General features: G+C 32.2%; 4 protein-coding genes across 5 annotated transcripts; 2 read left to right on the top strand and 2 right to left on the bottom strand.

Moving 5' to 3' along the window:
* Nucleotides 1-470: 470 nt before the first annotated feature.
* LOC122598666 lies at nucleotides 471-3,909 on the bottom strand. Its single transcript, XM_043771251.1, has 2 exons — nucleotides 2,815-3,909; nucleotides 471-692 (listed from the first exon to the last, which is right to left on the bottom strand). The coding sequence occupies exons 1-2, from the start codon at nucleotides 3,903-3,905 to the stop codon at nucleotides 677-679; spliced, it is 1,107 nt and encodes a 368-aa protein (XP_043627186.1). The 5' UTR covers nucleotides 3,906-3,909; the 3' UTR covers nucleotides 471-676.
* A 7,312-nt stretch (nucleotides 3,910-11,221) lies between these two features.
* LOC122596560 (ethanolamine-phosphate cytidylyltransferase-like) lies at nucleotides 11,222-15,280 on the top strand. Its single transcript, XM_043769167.1, has 10 exons — nucleotides 11,222-11,521; nucleotides 12,183-12,607; nucleotides 13,354-13,589; nucleotides 13,713-13,867; nucleotides 14,053-14,124; nucleotides 14,205-14,272; nucleotides 14,366-14,486; nucleotides 14,593-14,658; nucleotides 14,741-14,863; nucleotides 14,952-15,280. Exons 2-10 carry the CDS (start codon nucleotides 12,252-12,254, stop codon nucleotides 15,021-15,023), a joined length of 1,269 nt encoding a protein of 422 aa, XP_043625102.1. The 5' UTR covers nucleotides 11,222-11,521; nucleotides 12,183-12,251; the 3' UTR covers nucleotides 15,024-15,280.
* Nucleotides 15,281-15,282: 2 nt separating this feature from the next.
* On the bottom strand, nucleotides 15,283-16,487 carry LOC122596562. Of its 2 annotated transcripts, XM_043769169.1 has the most exons (4): nucleotides 16,471-16,487; nucleotides 16,166-16,300; nucleotides 15,866-16,085; nucleotides 15,283-15,769 (listed from the first exon to the last, which is right to left on the bottom strand). In XM_043769169.1, exons 2-4 carry the CDS (start codon nucleotides 16,253-16,255, stop codon nucleotides 15,423-15,425), a joined length of 657 nt encoding a protein of 218 aa, XP_043625104.1. In that variant the 5' UTR covers nucleotides 16,256-16,300; nucleotides 16,471-16,487; the 3' UTR covers nucleotides 15,283-15,422. The 2 variants fall into 2 exon arrangements, with proteins under 2 accessions (XP_043625104.1, XP_043625103.1); XM_043769168.1 differs by lacking the exon at nucleotides 16,471-16,487 and having other exon boundaries at nucleotides 16,166-16,436.
* A 5,361-nt stretch (nucleotides 16,488-21,848) lies between these two features.
* LOC122597635 (auxin-responsive protein SAUR21-like) lies at nucleotides 21,849-22,256 on the top strand. The gene has a single exon (XM_043770208.1). The coding sequence runs from the start codon at nucleotides 21,849-21,851 to the stop codon at nucleotides 22,254-22,256; it is 408 nt and encodes a 135-aa protein (XP_043626143.1).
* Nucleotides 22,257-22,497: the final 241 nt, after the last annotated feature.

The following is a 22,497-nucleotide window of genomic DNA, read 5'->3' as shown; positions in this document are numbered from 1 at the left end:
CTTTTCCGCCTTGGATTTGCTCATCATAACACTACTACTACGATTATTATTGTTGGGGGTTTTTATGTTCATTGTTTGGATGGATTGTTGTTCGATTCGTGCGATTAGTTGTTGGGTTTTTTTTGTGTGTGTTAATTCGTTCGATGCGCGCGATTATTTTTGGGGTCTCTTCGCCCTTACATGAATTATATACTTACAAAATGCATTTTATGGTAAACTATATAATTGCCTTAAATCCACTTTTCATTTATTTAAGGACACTATACTTTCTTTATTTTTTATCTATAAGCTCGTCTCGTGATTTTTATGGTAAATGTACAAACAATTTATGCACCTTAAAAGCAAACCCTGTCTTTCTAAAAAAAAATGTTATGCTCATATTCAAGTCAGATTTGGTATGTGGTTTTTATGAATGGTTGGTAAATCTGGTTTTTCAAGACAAAAATTTGCATCTATATTATTCATCCTTTTTTTTATCCAGGCATATATATATATATATATCCCTGTAGCCTTACACAGAAGAGAGGGGGACAGGGTAGATCAAGTGGAACAAGCAGCTCAAAAATGTTAAAAAAATATAACCACATTGACATTGATAACTCTCAAAAATTAAAAACAAAAAAAAAAAACGCCCCTGTTTAAGGCTATCCATCCCCCATCCATTCCTTCCATTTCATCAATGTCCATGCTGCCTACATAAACACATCAAACTAAGATATTTACACCCCAACATATATATACAAAATAGATAATTCAAATATTCATCTAGTTATATTATTATAGGTAAATAACAGTACCAATAATATTGTTCCTCACAAAAGGTACAGTCAAATATATTAATAAACAATAATGTTTGCATTATTTGAAGCGGGCTCATTCATAGCTCGAGTTTTCTAATCATATATATGTCAGGACCGTTTGCAGCACTCTAAACGATATGGTAATGTGGGATATATCGGTTAATTTCCGCAATGGCCCTCCCTTTCAATAATGAAAAGCACCGTTACGTTCCCCTGAGATCAAAAACTTTCTCGAGGATTTTAATTAGAGACTTGACGATCACCAGGGGACCATTGGCCAGAACTTAGAACTCCGTGTGATATTAACACCAGGTTACGGTCATACATTTGAAACCACTTGTACGGACCGTTAATTTGCAACCCAACCCATCATCAAGCCTAATAATATAAGATGGAATTCCAATTTATAATCCTATGATACATGCATGTTAGAGGTTATTCTTTAATTTGCTTATTTCAATGTACGTAGGATATATATGGGTTTAATTAACCAACGATATACAATACGTTTGTGCGCAACCGCATATATGGCCTTTGGCTTAGCGGTAATAGAGATAACCTTACCGGTTATGACTAGCGCGTTGTGGGTTCAACTCTCATTGATCAATTGATCATGATAAGTACTATGTATACTTGTGATTATATGACATTACTGTGAACAGATCGCAATAGTGGTTCAAGGGTAAAGCAAATGAAGCAAGGGCTTTAGGCCCTAAAATTTTAAAGGCCTCATATTTTAATAATTATACATCGAATCCGGCACAAACAAGAATTTAAATAGTTTAGGAAAATAAGAAATATAAAAGTTTATGTGCTACATGATATGTGACCATATTCACTACATGTATATATTGTGTGAATAAATCAATTGTAGTAAGTTGAAAACATGTTACCGGAATCATAAAATCAATTATATAATTCAATTGTGGTATCGGGGCTAAGGTTTCCTACATTACTCTTCTTTTTAACAATTTTATTAATATACAAGGCCCCGTAATAAAAATTCGTTTCAGGCCCCCTATTTGGTTGAGCCGCCTCTGACAGATCGACCTATTACTACTGTATTATACATTGAAAAACAAAGATAGAGCATTATATATAGTGAAAACAGAATTGTGCATGAAAATGACCAATTGTAACATTGCATGAAATTATATAGTTGTCACCTTTTCTTGCATTTTTAAAGTTCAATGGACGAAATTAAAACAAGTAGTATACACGCCGCGTTATCGTGGTTATAAATTAGTATTTATCACGTACGGTATCCAGTCTTAATTCGTATAACTAATTGGATTTTCAAACAATTCCCCTTTTTTTTTGCCATACAAACCTATCGTATGGAATATATGTAATTAGAAGAAAAATGTAATAGTGGGGTTTGGGGCCGGGGGTAAGGTAACTTTTCGCATTTGGCATAAGCAAACAAGAAGATCGCCAGACAATTTACGGAGCAAGTGCAAAAACTAATTAAATGAGGTCATGGAAGCTGTCACATATATAACTTGAAAATGAAATTTATAGACACAGGGTTCAGAGAGGCAGACATTGTGGTGGGGACCTTATTATTTGTGGTCTAGCTCACTGCCATTGTGTTAAAGTCTCACACTGCAAACTATTCAGAAGGAAGCACTACTGCAGCCCCTTATGAATAGTTAAGATAGACAACTTAATACCACATTTAACAACAGGGGAGTGAGTGATAATCAGGTAATTGTACCATTTGTTTTAATATTTTTATACCACAAACAGTGCATTACTGACTTATATAGTCTGCTACTTATACTGTACTTAATGATAAATTAATTGAAAAAAATGGTACTATAATATCATTTCTCTTTAACAATATGGCTAAACAAGGTTTACAATAATATTTTACTAATTAAATAAGTACTTTTAGAATGTTTGTACGGAGAAAAATCCTAGGAACATAAAACATTTCCAACTTCCTAAGTAATTATACATGTAACATTTTATGAAAGGAAAATGCATGTAATAGTAATGAATAGAATCTTACCAAGGTGGGAATTCCATAATTTGATCAAAAGGACTAAAGTCATCATAGTCATATTGATGGGAATCATTCCCGGCCTCTTGACCGATATCAATGGTCTTCAAAAACTCGAGCCACTGAGCTGACATCACCAAGTTTACGGTATCATTCCACTCCATTTGGTGTTGCTCTCCTAAAGATCTAATCTCCTCCATCTCTTCATCATCCATAGCATAATGTAAACCTCCTCCGTCCGTGTTAGCCCCACCAGAGGAGGTGGTAGTGGAAGGGGTCACCACCTCCTCTGACAAGGTGGCCGTGACGGCCGAAGAGGAAGCACACGAGGATGAGGAAGAACATGAAGATGTTAATGATAAGGAGGATGAAGTGGAATAATTTGACAATGGGTTGTGATAAAGATTGGTTTCTAAGTTATGAAAATCTTGAATATTTAGATTCAAGCCCAAGGGTGCATTAGGAAGTACTATATTCAGATTATCATGATAAGGTGGTGGGAGAGGGGGAGGACTAATTGTGGATATAGGCCAATAACAAGGAAATGAAGGTGGACAAGACAAACTTGGATGATGGTCTAAATGATAATTGGGTAACTTGGTGGTGGAAGGATAAGCTTCAAGAGTAGTACTTATATTTGAACCCGAATATCCTAGCGATTGCTTTGATTCAAGGTCATCATGATTAATAGCGGCTGCTTCTTGTTGTTTCATTGAAGCCCTATGAAACTTAAGGGCAGTCACAATTTCCTTTCTAGCCTCAGCCATATTTAGAAGCCTTTCTTGATAAGGCTTACTTGTGTGTTGTCTCCTTCTAACTTGTTTCTTGATAGGCGGTGGCGGCGGTGATGATTCTTGTTGCTGCATAATATTGTCAGGATCACTAAAACATTGCCCATTTGTATTCAGATTTTCCAACACTTTCTCATCTCCATTTAAGGAATCTTTGGTTCTTGTAGAGGATAAATGTTTGACTAGGCTACGTATGTACGCGCCAGAGAGATGAGGCTCCTCTTTTATAACCTTATCAACTTTGCGTTTTTCCATTGATTTACAAACTTTGTTAATCTTTACATGCTTTGAAGATGATCTGCCTTTCATCACTCTATCACGTTGAGTTTCCTTCGTGTAAGCAATAGTAATATAAAGAAAAGGAGACAGAGATCAGCAGGTCTCATGAATGTTATAAATAGTTGGCCGGTCAGCTATATAGTTGTTTTTTTGCTTTTCCTTTTTTTAAAAATATATATATATATATATTAGATGAAATATTTGACTATTGGAGCAACTAGCTAGTAAGGTTACTCATTGTGCTGATATGTCACATGTGCCATTGGCACAATGCAAGGCAAAATTTAGGAACAGAGCTAGGTGGAATATGGGCACGTTAAGTAACGGGCCAATTCATGTTTGGGTTGAACATGACCATCTTTGTATAATTGTATGAGGAAGAGCTAAGGGTCGGGTTGGATTGGATTGACCAATAAACACATTTTCACATTTTGTATTTATCTATAGGGTTTCTAGTTTTCGCTAAACAAAGTTCAAATGTCTTTTTTTTTAAGATACATTAAATAGTTTTACATTTATCGTAAAATTCATGGGTGATTTGTATAAGAAAATATACATTTTTTTATACATGTTAAATGAAACTTTAAAAAATTCATTTAGCATTTTTTTTTATTTATTTTAAAAAACGGTATTTGTAACACTATGTAAAAAGAGGGGTTGTATGAATTTAAATTAAACTTTATGCTAGCTCTCATATATTTGAATTTTGAAGGGAAACAGATCCAACCAAATTATCATTCATGAACAACTGGGAAGATATTGTTACCTTTAGTTCGTTAATTAATCTAAAACGAATATGATCGAACAGACTGAATGGGGAATGGTTTACAAAGGCTGCGCCTAGTTTCAACTATAATTATCTTATTTTGGCAACAGGCATCCCACTAGGCTCTCACCTTTTTTTGTCTTTCATGTAACAAAAAAGTGACCTTCATTTCAAATTGTATTTACATGTACTACCACTATTTTTTTGTTTTATTTTTTTTGCATCGTTAATAGTATTAACAAAGTCACATGACATATCCTATGCCACTTACTAAATAAATATGGTGCAACAAAAGTTAAATCCTATCCCTTTACCCTTTTATTATTGTTCAAGATATACTTGTACCCTATCCCTTTCCAAACTAGTGCCATATATATAACCAAGAAAATACTCCGTATAACAACATCATCAAATAATACGTTTTGTCAAAGAATTGTAACAATAAACGCAATCTATCTATTTATATCATATGTTTATTAATGTGAGTTATGTAAGAAGATCTTCTTCCTCATCTCACCTGCCGTTTATAGCAATGATCAGTTTTAACACAGTAGACTCTAATGTCATCACCAAGATACACAAGATCTCATGCAATAGGATGTGTTGCATTCTAATAAAGGAAAGAATTAATAAAGTAGACGCCTAAAGTAGTATCTAAAATAAATTACACGTCATATAAAGTCGAAGCAACAAGCACAACAGTATCAGTCATGATGTAAATATTGGCTTGCATAACCACAAATAAAGTGAAGCTGAGCTCATTTTCATTTTCAAAATTAAAAAAAATTAATGATAGATTCTCTGTTCAGGTTATTCAGGAAGAGCTAGCAAGTATTTAACATAGATGTATGCAAACTAATCAGGGACTTTCCCTAGCTACCCCAGGATGTTTACCTAGAGGGGTTGGAACTTAAACCTCTTATTATGACATTAAGACACCTTACCCCTATGCTCTGTGACACCTTAATCACATATAAATGTGTGTATGTGTGCACACGGGCGTGTATATATATACATGTATGATTGTGTCTTAAATTACATTCTGGTATACATATGACAAGTACGAATGAATGTGTATATGTCGTGTTTAAAATAGACCACTATGAATATTATTGCCGGGTATGGAAATTCAAAACATAGAATCTGACCTATTCTAAAGACACATTAAACGGGCCAGCTGATCAAGACGGAATTGCTCCATACTATCCTCTCTATCACTTCATTTTCTTGCTGTGTATTCTATTGAAGAGTCCTTTTTTTAATGTTTAATATTCCATAATGAATTGAGGGTGACAGAGGCATGGCTTGTGACACTTTCAACAGAATTCAGTCTATAATAACTGTAAAATGGGTCAATACAGATTAGCCCCCTCTCCTTTAACTTTGACCTTGATAGTTGAACAAGACTAATATTGGGTGTTTTAGCGCATAGCTTATTGCGTTATTAATTAGCAAGCCAAAATGCAGTTTCAAGTGTTTGCCTATTAGGTGCTTTTAACGCTTGTAGCTTTAAGCCAGGTGATCGAGTGCTGCTTATTTTGAACACAACTTTTAAGCCATAAACACGTACTTAAAAAGTCCACTAATTCTTACTAGACCAGCACACTTTATGTAAGTTCAAGATTAGTAACATACGGAAACCAATCAAAAACAAGAGAATATATATGAAAACAAGACACGCCAGGATTATATCCACGAAGCGATATATGAGATCATACAACGCAATCATGTCAATGTATAACGAGATTAAGCATTGGAAATTGGACATGGCAGCGACAATAAAATAAGAAATGCGAACTCGTGTCCTGATTTTTGTACATACAATTCTATACCCCATGTGTTGTAGCAAAACACACATGTTTATAAGTTGTCTAAACATGTTTTTCTAAGCATCTATATATATATATATATATATATATATATATATGTATGTATGTCAGCCTGTAACTGAAGATTGATTGCCCTTTTTAAATTGCTATGGCAGTATTGCTAAAAGTATAGTTTCTCATATGTATATATGATAACCTTTTTTATTATCAAAATCAGGTATTGAAATTATCAGAACAAGAATCTAAAGTTTCCCTTTATGAATTAGCCAAAGTCAGCTATTAATCTGAGTATGCAAATGAAAACAATTATCTATCTGTCTGTCTTAATGTTAGTTTTATATTCAAATAATAGATAGATGCTACAGTACTTTTGAAGGCTTTTGGTATTGTTTGGAACTAAGAAGTCTGAGACATACAGAACATGAGTCCAACACAAGTTCCCAGATACTCATATGAACCTTAGCACATTTTTATGAATCAACTATATATATTAAAATATTTAACTAGCTTTGGTGGTACGAGTATTTTGTATGTGGATGATTGGCTTGTAAGTATCTCTTTTTTGGTGAGATCACCAAAATTATTTCTTCATATATTATAACTCATAGTCTAGTCTAGGTCGTTCATTAACATTTTTGATCCTGTCCATTTAATATATAGCCATCCGATGCTATTGTGACTGATGTTAAGTTGATTATTAATTATGAAAATGATTTATCCTCCTAACAAATTAGCCTAAAAATCCTTCTAATAGCTTTAGATGGTAAGCTGTGGATACCTTTAATTCTTTTTTCTAATTTCAACCTCTGATTTTTCACATTTCACAATCTTATTAATTAAGAGAATTTTTAAGCTAACAAATTAAGAGGATTGATCATTACTCAATTAATTAATCTATTGTATTAAAATAATCAGGAATTCAATAATTATTCAATATTATACTATATATATATATATATACGAATTGAAGTCGTATATGAACATAAAATGAGATGATAAACGCAATAATGTTTGACAATCCTGTTCACATATAAGCACACCACAGAAATGAATATAATACAATACAATAATATAAATCAACTAATTTAACATATTAGTATGCATCACAGCATCAGTGGCATCTATTATTGTATATATGTATAGTATAGTATAGTGATAAAAAGAAGAAAAAAGAAAAAACCAATAATGTGTTATATACTTATATTTATGTACTCTAGCACAAATACAATACAATGAATAATAATTATGCATGTGAGAAAGTCAGGGCTGAAGGAGAAAGAGACCCCTTCTGTTTGCATAAATATTAAAAAATTACAGATACAGAAAACCTTATTCCGTCAATTAGGATATTTTTCGAATTTTTTCTTTTTAAAAGAAAAAAATAGTTAATCTGAGATTTTTTTTCTAAAGCAAAAAAGTACCTTCACTAGACCACCAGGTTGAAGTTGTTCAATGTGTAGTTCTTCTAAGCGGCGACCATCGTACACAACTACATACTTTCTCAACATTTTTTTGAAAATAAAGTTTTGTTAATAAACCAAAATTGGTATGCTGACGTTCAATCGAAAATGAAAAATAAAATCCTAGACACCGAATAAATTCTTTAAATAAGACCCCTTTTGATGAGGTATTCCCCAATTATCGTATGTTTTGAAATTAAGAGTTCTAAGTTAGTAAGTTTTATCGGTCATTCTAACTTTGGGCTTGAAGGAGAAGTATCCAGTATTATATTGGACTATCGAGAGCCAACGGGCTTATATGTCAACAGAAATTGAACTAGCCCAATGAGATGTTTAGAACTTATCACTTTATCGGTAATCATCTCAGCCCATATTTGTACGTAAGGTAGTTGAGTACCTACTACCAAAGTACATACCAATATACAAAATAAGAATCTTTTAAAGTTTGAATCAACATAAAGTTGGATCATCTTCACCCTTTAATTAAAATTAAGTATTAAAATTCAAACTTACTCTCTCTTAAAATGTTGAAATGTAATCATACGAATATATGAAATTGTCCATCCTCTATTTCAATTCAAATGCATTTTTGTCTAAACTATTTTCAAATTCTCATTTCAACTGAATGTCCATTTATAATGTTAACACATGTATTTTTTTTTTTTTTAATTATTGGCTGCTATTGAAACTACGTTAGCGGTATCTAGCTTAATTGATTGTTCCCTATTTTTGGTAATCACGACATCAAACGCATTGTCAATGATATCCGATGCAACGGCGCGGGTACCATGCTAGTATGTAAGAACACAATTTGGATTTACTTAATCAGTTAATTGGGAGTACATTGTGATTTACTTCGTTGTTAAGATAAAAACTAACAGACTTGGTCATATCGCAATTCATGCCAATTTGTATTTATTATTTATATTTGCTTACGGGTCATGCTGTTTCCTACAAAGTTAAAATGCGTAACGTGTACGACGTAGCCTATAGATTAATTAATACATTAATATATTCAGGATATAACACGTTGCTATCTGTTGAAGGTAAATGTAAATTTATTTTTCATAAATATATAGAAATAGAAATATTTAGAATATGTATTTTTTTTTAACTTATAACACTCATAAGTTAAAATGGTAAAAAAATAAATCAAACACTTTTTCTTATAATAGATTATGATAAAAATATATATATATATAAGCTAAACAGCTAATAAACGGTATGCATGATCACTTTTTAAAAAGCTAAACACCCTAAGCTAATGAAACCAAATTCTTAGCATTTAAAAGATCAAGATTATATATGTTCCATAAGAGGAAAAGCAATGAAGGTTGGCAAATAGTTACATTATTTGTTGTTAAGATTTATATTTTAATCGGATAGTACACTAAGAGCCCATTTCTCTTTTTAGTTATTAAATGCTGAGTATATTAAGTACCTGAATGTATAAATAACTTATGTATGTGTTAAGTAAAATGTAGATAGTTGACGGTTATTTTTGTGTATTAAGTCAAAAAAAAAAAACATGAAATTTAAGTTTTTAACTATTAAGTTTATTAAATACAAAAGAAACAAGGCCTAATCCATATCTTTAAAATAATCCAAATCATTAAATTGAATTAACATAACAAATCATATCATATAAATAAGTAAAATTAATTAACATAACAAATCACGAAATTGTTTTTTTGTGGTTGTATTTCAATATTCTCGCTGCCTTATATAACTTAATACGTCTTGTGACAACATCAAAATGTTTGATTACCGAATCATCGATCTTGATTGTGACTAGATTGTGTCGACAGGATCATAACTATCTAGGTTAAGGATATATGAAATCATGAAGGGTTAATTAGTGGTTGAGAAAGATTGATATCGACTGAACATTCAACTCATGATATTATTATTTTTTTAATTTTTTGTCCTTTTATATCGTTATCAAGGCAGTTGAATTAATAGTGAAGTAGTGTAATTAAACGAAATTAGCATGGGCGACAAAAGTGAATATAAAAATCATATTATATATTATCTTTATCATATATGTTTGGTTTGTGTAATTGTGTATCAAAATTAATAAGGTGAATCATATATGTGAGCTGAACGCGTAAATTTCCATTCTAACACACACCTGTTAACGAGAATAAAGTTTGGGAAACCTTAAATTAGGACATGGCCGACTAAAAGAAACACATCGCATTTCAAAAAAAAAATAGTAATTTTCTAATAATAAATGAAAAAACCAAAACATATCTTTTTTTATTTACTAGATTGGTATGGATTTTATGTATTTTTAATTTTTTAATCTTAACACGTAACCTAAGATAATACGTAATTACGTATAACAAGAAACTTAAAATTTAAAAACTGAGAATTGAAAATAGAAAGGAAGGAAGATCTTGTATGCAGAATATCAAAGGAAGGAAGATTCTATCTCTAAGAATAAGGAATACAAAACTGTGAATTTGTGGTTGAACGATGGAGACTAGGATGGAGGAATCATGGTTTAGTAGCTGCTACTGAACAAATTGATTGAAGTACTTGTCAAGAAATTTTTGGTTTAATAATTGTGAAGGAGAATAGAGAGCGGTAAAAGATGACACTTTTTGGTCTCCTTTTAGCATTAATCTGAAATTTCACTAGTAAATTGTATTAAATTGTATTGCCATATTGAGTCAGCATAGTTGGATAGATTTTGGTTATGTGTATTTGGATGAGTCGATTTTTTTTTTATTTTTTTATGATTCATTGTAAATTTGTGAATATTAATGAAATATCACCTTTAAAGATAAAAAAAAAAAAAAAAATTAAAAACTGAGAAAGCATAAATATCTCCAGCTAAATGTTAACCCCCACATCTAAAAGATCCAAAATATCCCTTTAATAATTTCATGAGGTAAATGAATTTTTTTTTTCTTATAACATCTCCGTTTTACCCAAGGTTACAGGTTCAACTTTTTGAAATGACGTGTACTAAGGTTTTACCTTTAAATCACATGTAACAGCTAATGATCGACATTTTGTACTTTAAAGTGCGTGCGAGGTTTTACTTTTATATGATGATATGTCTCTAATGTCGAATAATTACTACAAGTAAATCTTTAAAAAATAATAATAATAGGTTAATTAAGATTGTTAACTCTAAGAAACCAATTACTGACGAATTATGTATTGTCTCTAAAAGAAAAAAAAATTACTGTAATTAAAGTATCTCTTTTTTTATTTATATAGAAAAAGAAAATTTATTTTAAAAAAATCTCAACTTCATTCATTCATATAACAAAAAAAATCTGGCAATTTCTCAAATGGCCAGCAAGGCAGACCTCGTGGTGTATGGTGTCGCTCGGTACCCCATGTGAACGAACCAACCAACACACTATACATACATACAATACTCCCTCTGCTAATTCACCCATCATCATTTTCTTCCTCCCTCCCTCTTTTACATAATTTATATATCTTTCTTCTACTTCATTTTCCTCACTATTATATAATAACAGACACCTATTTTCATTTTACTTTTTTTTTTTTAGAAAACAAAACACACAGACAGGGCAGGGAAATTAGTAAAACACCAATTGGCAACACAAGGTAATTTGTCTTCATATTCCATTTATTTATTAATCAAATTTTAACATCACACCTTCCTTATGGAATATTTTGCATTTCAGTATTCCAGATCGCAATTAAACATCTTTCTTTCTTTTTTTTTTTGTTTCAATCAATCATTAGGTTTTCTTATCTTCCTTCAATTTTTTAAATTTTTGTATTTTCTATTTCTTATTTTGCATAATGATTTTTTTAGCTGAATAAGAATGAATTCGTCTGATAATTCGAGTATGTGTGTGTATTAAGGATTTAGGTAATTGACTACTATAAGTTAGGCCATGTATGTATGTATGTATATCTATATTTTACTCAATTATGCATATGCCAAATTGCCAATAATGAGTTATTTAAAGCTTGTCATCATTAGGCAGCTAATACAGGCCCATGTGCTTCATAATAATCATGTACTCTATTCAACTTTTAAATATGGGAAATGATTTTTACTTCTATCTAACACACTCTTTTATCTATTGCTACTATTTTGTACTAAGTTGTATATATTTGAGTTTTTTGATATGGGTTTTGCTCCGTATAAAATAGTTGTACACTTACCATAACTTTCTGGGGTGAGTTTTTAATATTGTTATTGAAAGGCAGTTGCTTTCTTTTGATATGAAAACGGGCTCTTTGTATGTGTTTGCAGAGTTTATCTTCTCTTAAAGTATTTAAAAAGGGCTGTAGAGGCCCTTGAGAAGCCAAGCGTAGTGCCAACATGGACTACCACACCAGCTATTCGATTTGGAACGGGGTATACTACCACCCACATCTATTCGGTGGCATTATGCTAACGGCCGCATTGCTTGGTTTTTCAACAAGTTATTTTAGTGGTATTTCTGGTTTCCCTGCTATGCCATACGTGTTACCTTATTTGGGTAATATTCAGAAGAAGAAAGAAAGCAAGAGACGAATCCGTGTTTACATGGATGGCTGTTTTGATCTCATGCATTATGGGCACGCGAATGCTTTGAGACAAGCCAAGGCTTTAGGAGATGAGTTGGTGGTTGGAATCGTAAGCGATGAGGAAATTATACGGAACAAGGGTCCTCCTGTTCTATCTATGGAAGAAAGGTATGCTCTCTCATAAACACATACATGTACTATGTTTTACCTGCAACAAGGCTTCTAGAAAATAGATTATGCATACTTACATGATTACTTTGACTACCATGTGTTATGGAAATTGCATTTTTTTTCTCTGTTCTTTGACTTAGACAAAAAAACAGGGGATTTACATACTTATAAGGGGGGTTTCGTTGTGCAATTTAAGAAGTATTCTGTGATATTTAACAAACAATGTTGTATAAGTAATCGTAATAAAACACGCTGTTCATGATTATGTTTGGATCTGCTTTTGTTGTTTAGAGTTGTAATAATGAGATGATAGTTCATAGAGTTTCTGCAATTTCAGGTTATTCGAGAACTAGAATATGACTGTGGAAAATTTTGTTTTGAAAATGAAAATTTTGCTGATATGATAAGAGTCTTTAAATTAGGTAAAAAGAGAGAGGAAAAAGTAATTGGTGTGAGATATCCATTTTCTTAATACCTAGTGTAAAAGTCGTTATTTAGATAATTATACTAGAATCTGCTTACCTAAACATTGAAACTGATTAATGTGGCTTGAAAGTCACACTAATTAGAAAATCTATCCCAATGTGCAGATTCAAACACCCTCTAAACAGCAGAATGTTTAAGGCAACATAAATACATAATAGAACAGGACCTCTTATCACCTTAATAACCAATTATTAACCAAATAGCAGGCAGTTCTATGGGATAATTGACGTGCTAATATCGTGTTGAATTCTTTTAAGGTTATCACTCGTTAGCGGATTGAAGTGGGTCGATCAAGTGATTGCTAATGCACCGTATGCTATTACTGAAGACTTCATGAACAGTCTCTTTAATGAGCATAAGATCGACTATATCATACATGGGGATGATCCCTGCCTACTTCCTGACGGAAGTGATGCTTATGCTCTGGCAAAAAAAGTTGGCCGCTATAAGCAGATTAAACGCACGGAAGGAGTCTCAAGTACAGACATTGTAGGTACTATAACTAACTTGTAAAAATCAAGAAATCCTAGAAGTTAACATGGTAGGGAAAATAGATAGTCATGATCCTTTCTGTTGGTAAATCACTAACTGCTTGTTAACATCTTGTGTAATTCAGGAAGAATCCTTGCGTCTATGGAGGATAAAGAAGTAAGTGAAGTAGATGGAGATTGCAACAGAATGAATGGAAGTCTGGAAAACCATACAAAATCGGAACATGCTTCTAACTTTTTACCCACATCAAGAAGAATCGTGCAATTTTCAAATGGCAAGGTGTGTTAATGCATTGATTTCTTTAATATGTTATATGTGTACTGTACCTTCTAGTTATATGAACAATTTGGAAACATCTTTGATAATTAGGATTTTTATAGGCATGATTTGGTTAATCTGTTGTCACGAAAAGATTTGTGTGATCCATGTCTAAAGTAACATCTTTTTTCTGAATGTGCATTCAGGGGCCTGGACCAAATGCCCGTGTTGTTTACATTGATGGAGGGTTTGATCTTTTCCATGCTGGACATGTTGAAGTAAAGCCTTGCTATATTCTTTGCCTTGAGGATTATATAATGAATGATGGTTACTAACAAAACATTTTTTGTGTTCCTAGATTCTGAAGAGGGCACGACAGCTTGGAGACTTTCTACTAGTGGGAATATACACCGACCAAAGTGTCAGGTATTTTTTTCTCTCCAGCATATTAATCACATTGTCATTATCTTCCTGGCTGGTTAGTATGACGTAATAACTTCCCTGTTCCGTTTCATGCAGCCAACAACGAGGAATTCATTTCCCACTGATGCATCTGCACGAACGCAGTCTCAGTGTTTTAGCTTGTCGATATGTCGATGAAGTCATCATTGGTGCTCCTTGGGAAATCTCAAAAGACATGGTATTTACATTATAAGTTAGTTATATTTGGTTTATCTGGTTCTGCTTACGCTTGGATATGACCTTCAGTGGTATTAAATCATTATGTCTTCTGATCACTCATGCAGATTACAACTTTTAACATCTCATTGGTTGTACATGGAACTGTCTCGGAAAGCAATTCTTCCCTCAACGTAAAATGAGATGCTTTCAAATGGTTATGATTCTCATAACGCTAGCAGTATTAAACACTAATTCGTGTATTCGTTGCTGCAGGGTATGGAAGATCCTTATAAGGTTCCCAAAAGCATGGGCATTTTCAGGACATTAGAAAGCCCTAAAAGCATCACCACCACTTCAGTTGCACAAAGAATAAAAGCCAATCATGAAATATACCAGGTATGTTTATATCCAGACACTAGTCATTGAACTAGCATATTAACAAGAAATTTTGGGATTAACTTTCCTTCGCATAATCACATTGCAGAAAAGAAACGCGAAGAAGGAAGCTAGTGAGAAGAAATATTATGAAGAGAGGAAGTATATATCTGGTGATTAATCGATTATTTTGTCCATTTCTTTTAATATTGTTTGAAGATGGAGATAATATATGCCGACACTATTCTACTTATACGCTCGAGTACTAGGACAAATTTAGATATAGCCGGTAGTATTGCTAAAGCTTTAGCTATTGTAACATCTCCATGGAGAGATTTTAGATACCAAGATACTAACCTATGGATGTATCATCCTGATGTTTGTGAACATATGAGCACATAGTTAATGAAGTTTCATCTTTCTGCTTCTGTACACAAATATTTCAACGGAACAACAATATCTATTTTGACTTAATGAACATTTTTTGCATTAACATCAGCCAAAAAGTCTTGCATTCTTCTAATCTAACTAGTACATAAAAGGAAAAAAAAAAAAAAAAAACACAGCTCCAAAAACTAAGCTAAGCATCTCTACCGAACCAAGTTATTGGGGTGGACATGTTGATGTGAGGCTGTTCAATCATACAATGGTGCTGCCATGGATTTAAACCTTGGCTTACACTAGTAGCACTCCATTCGTTTTTTGGGATCTGTTGGAAGTTGCAATCATTCTCGACGTCCATGGCGGCATCTGTATCCATCATGTCAGATATTTGTATACCGGGATCATTCACTTGTAGGTTTGGAGGGTGTTGGGGCGCCCAAGGCACAACTGCTAAGCTGGCATCACTCTGCCCGGAATCATCATCCTGTCCCGGTGTTTCATAATCTACTAATGAACTCGTCTCGTTTGACCAAAGAATAGGATCTGCATAGTAGTCAATACAACAATAAGCATACAAGTACTAGAACTCTCCAGAAAAAACAAATGAAAGCAGGCATATATGGATTTGCAGCAACTTACTTTTGAAGCCCGAAAGGAAGTCTGAATTGGGAGACATAGACAAAGGGCGTGGCAAGTGCAACCAACGCGGATCGTTGTTCGGATTGAAGAGCACAATAGCCCTCTCTTGATTCTCTGGAACCGGCTCAACAACTGCTATGGGACTAGTTCCATTTAATTGTTCAGATAACAACGGATTCATCGTCTCGTCGTGATCGATGATCGGGCCCATTTCAGCATCCTAACCAACCAAATATATAAATATCTTATTACTTTTCATTTCAATAACCTATATCTATACACACATGTAAATGTACTTACCAGACGGCGGATTTTGAGAGCTGGAGAAGAGAGAGTGAAATCGAAGACGTCGTCATCGTTGTGAACTTCATTTACGTCTTTTCTCTTCATATTTCTTTCTAACACCAAAAACCTCCTCCTTTTGATTCTTTCTTTCTACAATTGAATACAAATTGCAGATATGTATTCGGTTGAAGATTGGAAGGAATTAAACCTAATTAAGCTCAAAATTACAGCTCAATGGAGATTAATTGTACAATACAAAAACAGATAATTATATATTTGTAATTAATAGATATATAGGGATAGGGAGAATTTATAGATACTGGTTACGTTGTGTCTGGAACCATCCGGAAGGTAGGAAAGATGTTGACAGATTTACAATTTTGAACCTTTATTATGTCAAAGTTTTCAACTGTAGCCCTCAATCTCTTTAGGATATAAAATTTTATTTTTAACCGACTTAATTTTTATTTCAAAAGTTTCGAATGGTTGTGACGTTGTGTGGCAAAAAGATATGGGCTCTCGTAAACGGCTAAGCACAACTCTACTATGTTTCTACCCTGATAGAGTTTGCAAAATGGGGGGATTTGCTTTGACTTTATGCTGCGGTGATTGAATGGTCTTTTATTGTGTTGTACTGTTGTGTGAATGTCAATGATCACTTACGAGAGATAGTGTCTTAGAGGTGAAATGGTGGGGTAATAGGTCATAGGAGGTGATAAGTTATAAAGTGTGATAGCCAAATGCTTTAGCCGTATGGGCTCCGCCCTCAGATTTAAAAATTCGTCGAAAATATATCGAATGACCTCTCTAATAAAAGAGCATGAAATTTTAAGATCACCCATACAATTTTTATAATTTATCAGTATACGGTTTTTGAGATAAAAGATCTTGAATGAATTAGATAAAGATAAAATGATCTATGGAAGAAAAAAAAATAAGTTGTTGAGATTTGAGAAGAGATATGAAAATAAGTGGTTGAGATTTTAAAATATTATATGTATATTAGGTAGAGATATTAAATTAGTAAATAAATAAAAAGAGTAATTTAGATAGTTCATATCATATTTTGTTTTTTAAAAAAAAGGGAGGCAAAATGCTTTATAAATTAAAAATATAGATTAGAAAGCTACAACTTTCATCCCAATTTAAATGTTTTAGTTTAAATTTTGAAATTTTGTTTCGCAATTTAGAACGTTAATATATTTGTATGTATTACTTAACCATAAAATATATGGGTTAATTGAGTTTTAAATGTAACATTAATGTTTTTTTCTTTACGTATGAATACTATATTACACACACACAAAGATGACGGTTAAACTTAGAGATAAAACAATAAACACATCAAATTTGTACATTTCAACTAGCACAAAAAGAGTACTAAATATTTCCAACACTTGCTCACAGCTCACTTAGTTATGTACTTATGTGAACCAAAAAAAGTGAATATAGGCCCATGCCCCCATGAAGTCGGTTGATTGGGCCATTGGGCTACTCCTTAATTATAGAGTTTGACACCAGTTTAACATCTTCGTAAGTCCTTATTTAATTCACTCCACACGAATCAGCATGGTTTAAATAAGTTATGTCCGAAACATGTTTCTTGAAAGTTTAACGTCTTTATTCGATATGGAACAACAAAGTTCAAGGGGAAAATATCATAAAAACAAACCTTAAGTGGAGAACGTTGTCTATTCGGGTTATCGGGAATGACGAGTCTAGTCTGACTCAAATGTAGCAATCTAACCGACTTATTTTTAGTTTTTTACGGTTTTACCCGTGAATGGTTCCAACCATTTCCCTAGCCACCCCTTAGGCCTTACGTATTTACCTAGGCATGATTCGAAATTGATATCTCTTGAAAAGAGACATATATAACTCCTTGTCACTTGATCAATTAGTGTTGAATTCTTCAAAAGAATCCATTAAATCAAGTGGTTGGAGCTCCTGCCTCTTAAGACAGAAGTCAATAGGTCAATCTCCATGCCCAACAAGGTTGAATGTCTTTTTCCAACTTTTAGTGGAACCTTGAAGCAACCTTTCTACTATAGATAGAAGTTAAATTGTTTACATTTCAATCTCCCCATACACCATCAAAGATGATAATGAAATTTAAAACCTATGGAAAAGGGCAGTAGCTGTTACATATTTAAAAAAAAAAAAAAAAAACTCATCAAACACATTCATTTGGTAAATTTGAAAAGCAAAAACATTTATTTTAAGGATGTGTTTGGTGAAACTGTAAACATGTAGGTTAATGAACTTCTGTTTTAATATATGAAAACAAAATTATTGTGTTGTGTGGTGGACTGGTCAAAAGACTAAATTGTGTCTAGGATCGTTTTGAGTCGTGAATAGTGGGATACTCGATCGGACTGACGCATGCATAAAGGGTAAAATAATGCATGTTTATAGAGTAGCCGAACAATCATTACGCAATAAACCTACTAAATTTAACAAAGTAAACACTTTTTTATGATAAATGTAATAACGCTCCACTTTTAATTAAACCCAAAATATGGAGGGTCATTTTCAAACTTAAACAATAATACAAATTTTATTTCTTAATATTTTTACCATTATCATCATAGCGTAATATAATCCTTAACCTTGATCTTCAACCAATCCAATATACGTTGAAGTTAGCTAAAAGCCTAACAGTCTATATCTCCTTCCTTTCTTAATACTTGCCGTCAGAAAAAAAAAAAAAAAACCAACAATTTAGCCAATTGCTCAGTACGCGGATATAACAAAGACATATATTAATGTTCAAAATAGACAAGATACTAACAAATAAATTATTTAACTCGTACAAATATTTAAAAGATATTTTTAACGAACCAAATTATTAAAGATAAACTTTAGATAAACAAAGATTAATTGGAAACAAATATAATCATACGATCAAATCAATATTTTCGCATTTTCATTGGAATATATATCAATATTTATCGTTATAAAAAAGACTACAAAGTTTCATATTTTTAAATGATATGCCTTTAGTACCCCTATAAGTGTTTAGCTCGAAGTTTTCATATCAAATTCTCATATATCAAAACAACTTTGTAAATAGAATTATGAAATTTTTATCGTACAATATCTCAAAAGTAAAGGTGTTTAGCTCGAAGTTTTCATATCAAATTCTCATATATCAAAACAACTTTGTAAATAGAATTTTGAAATTTTTATCGTATAATGTCTCAAAAGCTTTTTATTTCGAATCAAATATCCACGTAGATAAAGGATGTAGAAATAACTCTTTCCTACATATATATCTAAAATCAAATTTTCTATAAGATCTTTTAAACCATAATTAACATGATCAACTCTTGTCCAGTATAAAATATTCATAGTAATTCACAAGCTTGATGTTTATTTCATTACAAACGCAAATATATGGATGTTTCTTCAATAATCCTTACTGAATATCGACCATAGTCCATAGCTAATCCAATTCAAGAAGTAATGGAAGATTTCAATACACAAAAATCTTATCCGGCTAAATTTTTATCTAAGGAAAGATGAAGAATATTGAAGAAAAATTAATGAATACTGAGATGTATTGATAGCATTAGAAACCGCCCAAATCCTAAGAATGCAATGATTAAAAAGAATGGTGCCACACAAAGAAAAAGAATCTTGATACAAACAACTCGATTCATCCAAACCATATGGATACAACAAAGATTATTCCTTGATGGAACAAACATATATGACGATAAGAGCGTAACAAAAGACACAATCGTAAAATGAAATATTACGTTTAAACATTAGTATGTGATATCACAAACTAAATTTATTTCATTTGGGTTTTGATAAACTTAACTATTAGATACAATAATTAGAAAAGCTAAAAATAGTGAGTCATTTTCATTTTCATATTTATTTTATATTTGTTTTCCTAAAAGACTAAATTATGTGGATGACTTTCTTCTATTTAAAGAAAAAGAGTAAAATGTTCAAGCAATTTTGATTTGCGAATATAGTAAATTGATTTTCGAATTGCGAATATAGTAAATTTGGACGGTTTGTCAGAACGTCATTAAAAGAAAATTTTTGATTATTTGTAGCAATTAAATCTACGAATGAAATGGTGTAATATCTTTACGATATGTTGTTAGAGACTTAGAGTTATGGTATTGAGATATGAGTTTTGACTAGACCTAACAACAACAACAACTGTACCTAATTCCTGAGCGGGGTATAGGGGAGGTGAGCTGTAAACAGTCTTACATTTACCCAAAGATAGAGAGACTGTTTCCATAAGAACCTCCGGCCAAAAAGATGTAAAGCCGTAAAAGTAATAAACTGTTTATATCTGTCAGTCGAGAACATGATAAGAGTTTTGACTAGACCTAATGTGTATAAAATACTAAATTTTTATCATAAAATAAATGGATGGTCTTTTAATATTTACGGAGAAAGTATCCGTAAGTTGTAGCGGTGAGATGGTGAGAGTGAATGGTCATAGAATGTGATAAGTTATAGAGTGTGATAGTCAAATGCTTTAGTTGTACGGGCTTCGCCCACAAATTTAAAAATTTGTCGAAAATATATCGAATGACATCTCTAATGATATAGCTTGAAACTTTAAGAACACTCATATAATTTTATAATTTATCGATATACTGTTTTTGAGATAAAATATTTTGAATAAATTAGAGGAATAAAATAACTTATGAAGGAAAGAGAAAATTGAGATTTGAGGAGAGTGAAGAAAATGAGTAGTTGAGAATTAAGGGTATTATAGGTATATTGGGTAAACATGTTTAAATTAGTGAATAAAGAAGATGTGTATATTAGGTACTTCAAATCATCTTTTGAGAATTTAAAAAAGTTGTTCCTCCTTTAAAATGTACGAGAGAAAATACCCGCGCGTTACGACGGTAAGATGGTAGGGTGATAGGTCATTGGAGGTGATATGTCATAGAGTATGATTGTCAAATGTCTTAGCCGTACGAGTTCCACCCTTGGATTTAAAAAATCGTCGAAAGTATATCGAATGACATCTCTAATGAAAGAGAACATAATTTTAAGAACACGCACACAATTTTTATAATATATCGATGTTGAATTAATTAGAATAATAAAATGATTTATAGAGAAAAAAAATAAGTGGTTGAGATTTGAAGAGAGAGAGAAAAAAAAATGAGTAGTTGGAATTTAAGGATATCATAGGTATATTAGGTAGAGATATTTAAATTAGTGAATAAATAAGGGAGTAATTTAGGTAGTTAAAATCATCTTTTGAGATTTAAAAAAAAAATGCTTTATAAGATACTAGTATTAGTATAGATATAGATAGATAAAAATAATAATTTACAATTTACTAATAAAATAAAGGAGATGCTAAATGAAATTTTGAGAGATAAAAATAATAATTTACAATTTACTAATAAAATAAAGGAGATGCTAAATGAAATTTTGAGAGATTTAATTAACGTGTATAAAATTTTATAGTAAATGTATAGTTACTCAATGTATCTGATGTATATGTTTATCAAATTGAATCAGTTAAGATATTGCCAAATCACCGTTAATTAACCAAAACTTATAAATTTAAATCAGATATACATGCAATGATATGTATATATATAAGCACTTCTTATTGTATCACAACTCTCCTTTCTCCCACACTAAAAAAATCCCACCACTTTCCCCTAACTGTATTTACCGGTTTATTACATTGAAACACACGATGAAAACCGGCAACAAAATCAGTCAAATCGTCCGCCTGAAGCAAGTCGTCCAGCGCTGGCGCCGCCGCATCGCCACCGCGGGATCACTCGCCGTCTACGTCGGAACCGAACGGCGTCGTTTCATCATTCCAACACGTTTTCTTAACCTTCCTGTTTTCGTATCCTTACTCAACAAAGCGGAGGAAGAATTTGGCTTTCAATCTTCCGGCGGCCTTGTTCTGCCGTGCGACGTCGTTTTCTTCACGAATTTGTTAGACGTTTTGGAGAAAAACGAGCGCCAGTTTTCTGATTTTGATTTTGATGATTTCATGGCGATGTTTTCCGATTTGGATGCGACTGGTTGTCGAACCGGCGTCGTTTTTGATTGCCGGAGCTTTACTCCGTTGTTGCAGAATGCCAGTGTTTGACCACCGGTCAAATTCATTACTTTAGTGTTAATTTGTAGGGGGTTTTTTTTTGTTAATATTTTTTCAAGGATTGATTCGTTAAGAGTTTTTTTTATTTATTTATTTTCGATTACCCTTGATTAATTATTAACTAGGTTTTAATTGGATTTTTTTTTTGTAATATCCAATTTTTAGATTATTATTTTTTTTAAATTGCAAAAGGCAATGTATCACTCATTGTGGTAGTGATGATTGATGAATT

This window comes from Erigeron canadensis, chromosome 4, assembly GCF_010389155.1.
Source record: "Erigeron canadensis isolate Cc75 chromosome 4, C_canadensis_v1, whole genome shotgun sequence".
NCBI classification, from domain to species: domain Eukaryota; kingdom Viridiplantae; phylum Streptophyta; class Magnoliopsida; order Asterales; family Asteraceae; genus Erigeron; species Erigeron canadensis.
This window is presented reverse-complemented; position numbering and strand designations above follow the sequence as displayed.

What these genes read in the sequence shown, in the direction of transcription:
- LOC122598666 (XM_043771251.1), bottom strand. Translation starts at nt 3,905, where the DNA reads ATGAAAGGCAGATCATCTTCAAAGCATGTAAAGATTAACAAAGTTTGT.
- LOC122596562 (XM_043769169.1), bottom strand. Translation starts at nt 16,255, where the DNA reads ATGAAGAGAAAAGACGTAAATGAAGTTCACAACGATGACGACGTCTTC. An exon ending in CTCTCAAAATCCGCCGTCTG is followed by an intron (nt 16,086 to 16,165) that starts GTAAGTACATTT and finishes TTGGTTGGTTAG; the next exon opens with GATGCTGAAATGGGCCCGAT. An exon ending in CTTCCTTTCGGGCTTCAAAA is followed by an intron (nt 15,770 to 15,865) that starts GTAAGTTGCTGC and finishes ACTACTATGCAG; the next exon opens with ATCCTATTCTTTGGTCAAAC.
- LOC122597635 (XM_043770208.1), top strand. Translation starts at nt 21,849, where the DNA reads ATGAAAACCGGCAACAAAATCAGTCAAATCGTCCGCCTGAAGCAAGTC.
- LOC122596560 (XM_043769167.1), top strand. Translation starts at nt 12,252, where the DNA reads ATGGACTACCACACCAGCTATTCGATTTGGAACGGGGTATACTACCAC. An exon ending in GTTCTATCTATGGAAGAAAG is followed by an intron (nt 12,608 to 13,353) that starts GTATGCTCTCTC and finishes AATTCTTTTAAG; the next exon opens with GTTATCACTCGTTAGCGGAT. An exon ending in GGGAAATCTCAAAAGACATG is followed by an intron (nt 14,487 to 14,592) that starts GTATTTACATTA and finishes TCACTCATGCAG; the next exon opens with ATTACAACTTTTAACATCTC.